The 8223-nt window shown below is 35.4% G+C and overlaps 1 protein-coding gene across 8 annotated transcripts in view; it reads left to right on the top strand.

The window, feature by feature from the left end:
* The window catches only part of LOC128507346 (transcription factor 4-like), a 160306-nt gene extending 152911 nt beyond the window's left edge, over window positions 1-7395 (top strand). For all 8 annotated transcript variants that reach the window (XM_053478148.1, XM_053478144.1, XM_053478146.1 and 5 more), the window contains one exon: window positions 2330-7395. Coding sequence is in view for 6 of the 8 variants with exons in the window: in XM_053478144.1 (XP_053334119.1) it covers window positions 2330-2378 (49 nt within the window). In the remaining 2 variants the exon portion in view is untranslated. The remainder of the gene's footprint in view (window positions 1-2329) is intronic.
* The last annotated feature ends 828 nt before the right edge of the window (window positions 7396-8223 follow it).

The raw sequence follows: 8223 nt of genomic DNA on the forward strand, positions 1-8223 counted from the left end.
GAAAAAAAATAAATAAAAACAAAACTTAAACTCAAATTGGTTCTACAAACAAACTGAACCAAAGCAAATTGTTCATCTGGATTAAAAAGTGAAAATTGTTTTCCACTTTTTCCATCAGAAAACCAGATTTATAACTTAACAAAAGGGTGAGAAAATGAGCATGGCTGTTTCATTCAGTGGATTGGAACAACATTGTTGTGAACGGCACTAAAAATCAGAACAATAGAGTTTAATATAATCCTCCACTCTCATTTAACGCTGGGTACATTTTAACAACAGATTGGCAGTAAGTGTATTTTCAGTGTGGTTTTGCTGGTAGATTTTTTTTTTTTTTTTGGCCGAATGTTTATGATGTGCTACAAACACATAGTCAAGAGGGGGAAAAAACCCAAAATATTTTAGAACCGTATGTAGACAGGTTTCAGTGAAATGATTTGATGTTTCATAACTCCTACAAATGATTGATGGTCTAGTTGTGGCTTACACTTACCACATTCATCTGGTCTGCATAACACAACACCATGGAACTGATCATGGCTGTAAACACATCGAGACCACATCGTAGACATGATTTGGACCAGAACCTGCTACCACACACACACGTTAGAAATGTGTTTGACATGCTCATGGAATGGCTTAAATGTTGATGATTATCATTTGTATACGTACAAGGAACGTCTGTGACACACCTGTGACGAAACTACCTGTACAGACACCCGCAAACACACAGCAACCGGCCACTGAGGATCTTATACGTGACAAAGTCTGTTGTTATTTTAAGACACGAAGGTCAGCTGCTCTGCAAGAACAGTATTGTCATGAGCATTTGCAAAACCCATCAAGCTCCATGATGAAACTGGCTCTAATGAAGACCATCCCAGGAGGGCAAGACCAAAACTTACCTCTGCTGCAGAGGAGAAGTTGATTTAGAGTCACCAGCCTCAGAAATCTCCAGTTAACAGCACTTCAGATTAGAGCCGATATGAAGGCTTTATAGAGCATTCAGTATCAACTGTTCAACGGAGATGTTTGCAAATTGTGGATGGCTTAAGCATTTTACAGTGTAGAAAGAAACAAAAATCAGAAAAGATAGAAAGGAAAATAGAAGGAGTGACTGGTAGTGTGTATACTGTATACAGTACATACAGATCAGTTATAACTCTAAAACCATTAACATTATCATAATCAACCTAGGTTTTTGGTTCCCCATATGCCGCTGGTGTTTGGCAACAAAACATTTACAGCAGATCCATTGGGTGCTCTGGGTTGTGGGTTGACGCCTCCATGGATCAGACTTACTTGTCCACCACATTCCCTGGATGAGCGAATTGAGATCTTAGAAACTGGAGCTGGATCAGCAACCTTGAACTCTAAGCCCTGTTCACAGCGGGCTGTGATGCATTGTGTTCCGATACCTTCCTATCATATCCAGCATTGACTTTCTTTTGACAAGTTGTGCTGCATTGGCTTTTCTGTTCATAGCCTGTGGTCCCCGGGTGAGTCTTGGGTGCCCATGATCTAGTCACTAGTGGTTGATCACATCAATTATATATAATTTTTACAGTTCCCCTATTATTCATGTGTTTATCATTTTTCAGTCTATATGGCAACCCACCCTTTTACAAAATTTACAAACCTCTATTAAACATCTGGATATGAAAGTGTTATGATAACTCTACTTAAGATAACAGACAGAGCACTCCTCACTTTTAGAGATAGAGTTTTTTTTAATGTCAGGAATGTTGGACTTTGTCTGCTGGCAAGCAGTGTTGAGAGCTTGGGGTTGTACTGTAGGTTCAGTATATCTGAGTGATGTGTGGATAATAACTTTACCACTGACCTTATATGATAAGATAGTATAGAAGCCTGAGTATGTCAAGACCCAAGAGTGAGTTTTATCACCAGTCATTATAATCTCATTTATAAAATAACCAATACTGTTTCTCTATATAGTGTGGAATTATCCATTATTTCCATTGACTGGATAGATGCTGACATTAACAATTCAAGTCATTAAGAACGTGCTTGTAATACTGGTTTACCATTTAACTTAGAATTTGAGTGAATGAATGAATTTAAAAAATAAAAATAAAGCGAATTGTGTGAACAATATTTTAAGAAGAACTGGAACTGGATACACCATTTTTGCATAGAAATAAAAATGATTTGTCTTAGATATCAATGCAGTTTGTATCTAAAACATTATTTAGCAAAATATAAATGATAATTTATGTTTATTTTTGTTGTAGAGTTGTTAAGTGTGCATGACTTAAATGAAGCTGTTTAAGTCTTGTTAATTGAAATATCATTCTCTCTCTCTATCTCTCAGGTCAAAGCTGCCGGACTTTATGAAAATGATGAGCGACCACTTCCTTTGACGACATCATTTACTCACCTGAAAGTCTGTTAAACAATCAAATCTGACCAGATCAGTCAATCAATCAGATTTTTGATGAGTCACCTTATGTTGTTCATTCCTCTCCCTGATCCTTCATGTTTTTTTGACATATGCATTGGCTATGGGAAAAATCTCTCCTTTTAAACATTCCCAGGTGTTTTTCTTTTCCCCTAATGAAAGTAACAGTAAATATTTATGATAAATTCTTTTATTAAAAATATGTGCAAATGATTGGGGGATTCTTCAAACATATCATAATGTAAAACGTTGGAAAAGAGCCGTCATGGGTTTTACTGGCATTTTAAGTTTGTTTGTTTGTTTGTTTGTTTGTTTGATTTTCATACAGCGGACAAAAATCCTCTCGCACCTTTCTCTTTCCGAGCGAGTAGATTTATTTGTATTACGGTTTCTCTGAAAAGAGGGAGAGTTAGCCACAACGACAGTGTCCTATTTTACAAAACGGTGTAAAAACTTGCAATAACACTCATTTAAAAAAAATAATAAATAACAAGAAAAAAAGTGTACTTCTAGCACAGCGGTTCAAGGAGATGCTACTGTGTTTTTAAAAGGCGTGTGAGTACAGCAGAACAAGAAATGACTTTTTAACCAGCAAACTCCCAGGTGAGATGGAGATTTTAAACAACTTCGAAGGTCATTCCAGCACATTGGACATATTATATCATACAGAATGGCGAGTATTGCAGAGAAAATGCTTTTCTTTTTCAGAAGTGTAGATAATGCTATAGTGCAGATTTCAATGCTAATCTCTCTCCTTACATATCGGAAATGGCCACATCCACCAAACCAAACCAGTCTTTTTCTTTTGATGTTTGTTTTGTTTTTTTCGCCCACGTCTTTCTCTCTCTCTCTCTCTCTCTCTGTCTCTCTCTCTCTCTCTCTGTGCTTTCCCACTTGTCATGCCCCCAGCAAATGCAATTTTAAACACGCTACACTTGTACCAACGTGCCTTTTAGAGTTCATATCATCACACAGTGCGAGAAGGACGTTATCAGAAACCTTTTTTTTTAGGATGCAAGCTTAGGGAGCATTGTTAGTCATTAGGTCTATGCAGTCAGGTGTTTTACAGCCTGGGATTTAAAAAAGTCAAAAGGAAAAAAACATATTTTTTGGATAAACTGTATTTAATGTACTGTATGCCTGTATGTAATTAGAAGGCGTGTCCTGGACAGAGAATCGTATATATATATATATATATATATATATATATATATAGCGATTTCTTAGTCCTGCCCCAAGTCCACTTTAAACCTCCGCTGTCCCCAAAAGCTCACAGTTTCCACTGACACGTCTGTCATCAAGCATTGTATTATAGCTTATTACCTGCTTTTTATGAATATTGGCTTGTCCGTGAGCCGCTGTAGTCTTCAGTACAAATGTGTGTTTGTATGTGTAAAAATGACTCTTCTTTCTCTCTCTTTTTTTTTAAGAAACATTATCTCTTATTCTTTCGCTGTTTTGGGTTTCTGTTCAAAAAAAAAAAGAATGAAAGAAAAAAGAGGAAAAAACGTGTTCAGCCGTATGAGATTCAACAGCGGCTCCTGCTTTTTTGTTTTTTTTCCCTTCTTCAATCAACACGAGGCACTAAAACTGGAAAAAAAAACTAAATCTATTAGAAAATCAATATATATAAATGTAGAAATATATACAGTATATAAAAAAAGTGTTGTTTTCAAAAGGAGAGATTGATGCAGAATGGTTTCTGGGTGTTTTTTTTCTTCTTCTTCTTTTCTTTCCCGTGGAGCGCTGTGATGCATCAGTGTTCATATTAAAAAGAGTGAGACGTGACTCCATAGTGATCCGATGTGTCGTGTGACAGTACGGAAGCCTCTGCAGGACAAAAAGGATCAGAGCCCAGCTCATCGGCTGGCTACCGAAACAGACATTTGTACATTTTATGCAACAAACGCGAACTCAAACCATTATTTTGAAATTGTGTACGTAAAAGTTATATTTTTACATGTAGACTGTTGTTATTTTGTGTTTAGAGAAAACATTGTATCGGTTTCTCTCTTTTTTTTACTTTCTTTCTTTCTCTGTTAAAAGGCGAAAAAGTAACAGTAACTCTGTGTCGAAAAAACGTGTCACATTTGAAATTGTAGTGAGGTCAAAAAGCTTCGAAATTGTTTCTTTTAAAGAAAAAAGAAGACTTTGTTTATATTGCTGGGAACATTTTTTTTTTTTTTTTAAGAAAACAAGAGGTTGGAAAAACAAAGGTATATAATATTTGTCTCAATCTCTATGATCATGACATTGCCATGTTTAATTGTACTTTTTTGAAGAGATGTGTGTAAATAGTCAGGGTTTATGTCATTTTGGTTACTGCAGATGGTAGAATAAACGCGGTTTTAGATTCAAACCCAGCAGTTTTTTTGTTTGTTTGTTTGTTTCTTTTTTTTTTAAATGGCCAGGTTATAAATAAATAAACGAGTCCGCTGTCCGTCTATGTCAGCAATCAACAAGAGTTCAGTCCTTGTAAAACACTGAAGAACAGAATAATTGGCTCAAGTCAGTTTAACATGGTGCTTCAATGCAGATGTTTGATATCACACATCTTCTTCTCTACCGCTTTATCCTGTATTCAGGATCGCGGAGACCTGGAGCCTATCCTAGGAGACTTAGGACACGAGGCGGGGTACACCCTGGACAGGGTACCAATCCATCGCAGGGCACACACACTCACACACTCATTAACACACTACGGGCAATTTTTTGGGAATGCCAATTAGCCAACCTGCATACTGTATCTTTGGACTGTGGGAGGAAACAGGAGTTCCCGGAGGAAACCCACAAAGTACGGGGGGAACATGCAAAGTCCATGGACACAGAGACGGGAATCGAGCCTGGCCGGGATCCGAACCCGGACAAGCTCTTAAAAATAGTTGTTTTTTTTCTAATATTAATTCTGTATCTGATACAGATGATTTGTTTTTCTATCTTTAGATTAAATTGTGTTACATTCTGCTTTCAAACACTGACATTTTCACTGCAGTGTTTCATCATAAGTAGAGAAACACTAAAACAGTAACATTTAAGAACATTTTCGAGGAAATGTGGAAAATGAGAACGAAATTAATCAAACAAGGGTTTTTTTTTTCTTTGATACCATAAATGTTAGTGAAATAAGGGGAAAAAGCTAAATTGTGCCACAGAATTTCCAATTATTTTTATATTGTGTTTTTCTCTTTGTTCATACTGTATATTTTTCATTTACACAGCTTGTCACAAGAAACAAGCTTGAACACAGTGTTCTCCACTGATTACCCCCCCCCACCCCCCCGCCTTATCCAAACACAAACATGAAGGCTCCATGAAAACCCAAACTGGATTGACACAATTGAGACCCCACGACAGACGATCTGATGCACATATTTGATTTGGTTCATGTTTAACACCAGAAATTGATCCTAGGTCTTTCGTACGGAGGGTGAACAAGCTTACCTCTGAGCCACAAATGCTCAAGCTGGATTGACAGAATAATGAAGAAAAATGTATTTGCCACCAAAAACCACTTATTTTCTAATATCCTTTCTACAATAGGAAGTAATATAATGAAAGTCCGTGGGGCAAGAGCTTAGAATTTTATTTTTATTATTTTAGAAACACTTTGTCACTGCCAAATCCACTCTGGAAAAAAAAAAATGCCAGTATTTGTAGTTTCACTACATGTTAATGAAACGTCTTAATCCAGGGTGAGATTATTCTATCAGTCCAGCTGTTAGGTTTCTAACAGTGAAAATATCCTACACTTTTTGTCTCTCAATTTTTCTGGAATTATGAACAAATCTTTGCATCAACATTTTTTTTTTTTTTTTTTTGCAGTTTACGCTTGTTATATGCACATTTGTGGACGTCTTCCATGATGGTTTTCTTTTCAGTCTGTTGTAAAACTCATTTCTTAATTTTTGTTTTTTAAGATTAATAAATAAACTAAATAAATTACAAACAAGCACAAACTAAAAATGTGTGTAAACCACAAACAAACATGAACCTGTTGTAATGGAAGTATTACTTTTTCATTTTTATGTGTGGTTTTATTTTAAACATGTTCATTATATCATGTGTAACTGTACAAACCGTACAAAAAAAGAGAAGTGGCCTTTTTTCCCCAACCTTGTTACTTGTGATGCAGTTACAATAAGAAAATACGTATAAGCAGAGATTTTCCCGTATACCAGTGCCTGGCTTTTTTTTTTTTCTTTTGTTTTGTTCTGTTTTTCTCTAGAGCTCTTGCTGTAAATTAGATTCGCACACTCTATTATTAGAGGAAACACTAATGAGAACTAAATTTAACCTATTATATTTGGCTTGTTTTTTGCAGGGGCAATAATTTTTTTTATATCAGAAAAACTGATGAAGTAAGGAAAGGAATCAGAACCAGCCGAAATGGCCAACTTAGAAGTATTCCTTTTTTTTTTTTTTTTTTTTTTTGGAGTGATGTGAAAATTTTAAACAACATACTTTATTTTACTATTTAATGTCTTTTTGGTTTGTGCTACTCAGACGAAGCTGAATGGTGTTAAAAAAAAACGAGGGGACAAGCGGATCCATCGAAAAACACGAGCAGTTGTTCAAAAACGTTTAAACTATACAACAGTTACAACTTTTCTCTCTTACTCTCTTTTTTTTTTATCAAAATGTCTGGCTGTGCGCCTCAAGCCTTTTATTATAATTTTTTAATGTTGGTGTTCTTGTTTATATTTGTTTAATTTCATACACTTTTGTTTTTCATTACGTTTCTTTATCAATTTGAATTATGTTTATTATATTATAATTATAATTATTATTGTCATTGTTATTGTTGTTCCTTGTTTTAAGACTAGTATCAGTGTGTAAACGGATTGTGTGCTGGAGTTTTCTCTTCGAGCCAGCTCATCCTCGGCCATTTGCCTGTCGGTTTTCATCTTGTAGTTAATCAATGAAGTCATGTACATGACCATTCTGTAGCAATAAATGTGCCATTTTTATAACTGACCGCTCACATGGCTGTTGTTTTATTATTAATATTTCCATTGGCAAAGATCCAATCTACAGGGTTTTGTGATAGTCGAGAAAACAGTGGAGAAATAGTGGAGCGACTAAAGATGAATTAATTCATCAAATCATTTTATTCATGCTTGTTTTTTTCCCTCAAACTTTGGCTTAGGGGTTAAACTTGAGTTCAGGCAACTTTAAAATATAAGACTATAGATGTGTATTAAGAGTTTACATTAACAGGAAGTAAAAGTGTAATGTTAAAGGTAAGTTTAAGGTTTGACGTTTATTGTTAAGTAGAAATTAATGATTAAAGGAGTTACATCTTAATCCTAAATCAGCGATTAGGAGTTAATCCAGGAATTAAGGTTTATGGTTTAAAGTTAAGTAATACAATTATGGATTATTATACATTATGATATGCAATATGTGTTAACGTTGATTAATATTTGGATTACGGTACGTTCAGGGATTTTTACCGAGATTTTTAAAGATTTGGTTTAAGGTGCTCGGAGTTGGTTTTGGGGATTACGCCTCACTGACACATTTTTCCACCTGACCGGAAAGGTGTGTGTCATAAAAGAGACATGACTTCATAGTTCACATTGCCTTCATCCTTCTTTGTAGCCTTGATATTATGATAATGCTTTTTAATGATGTCAGTGATGTCACTGCTTTTTTACGTGTGTGAGCAGAGTCAGCAGTTTAGGTCTACACACACACATTCCATTAACACGCCTAATCTGTCTTTTGCCTGTTACACCTTGTCCTAGTGCAATTTACGGGAAAGTGTTTGATATTGTAATCCGTTCAAGTTCCGGTGAATAGGTTGT

This window comes from Clarias gariepinus, chromosome 19 (assembly GCF_024256425.1).
Source record: "Clarias gariepinus isolate MV-2021 ecotype Netherlands chromosome 19, CGAR_prim_01v2, whole genome shotgun sequence".
Classification (NCBI taxonomy): domain Eukaryota; kingdom Metazoa; phylum Chordata; class Actinopteri; order Siluriformes; family Clariidae; genus Clarias; species Clarias gariepinus.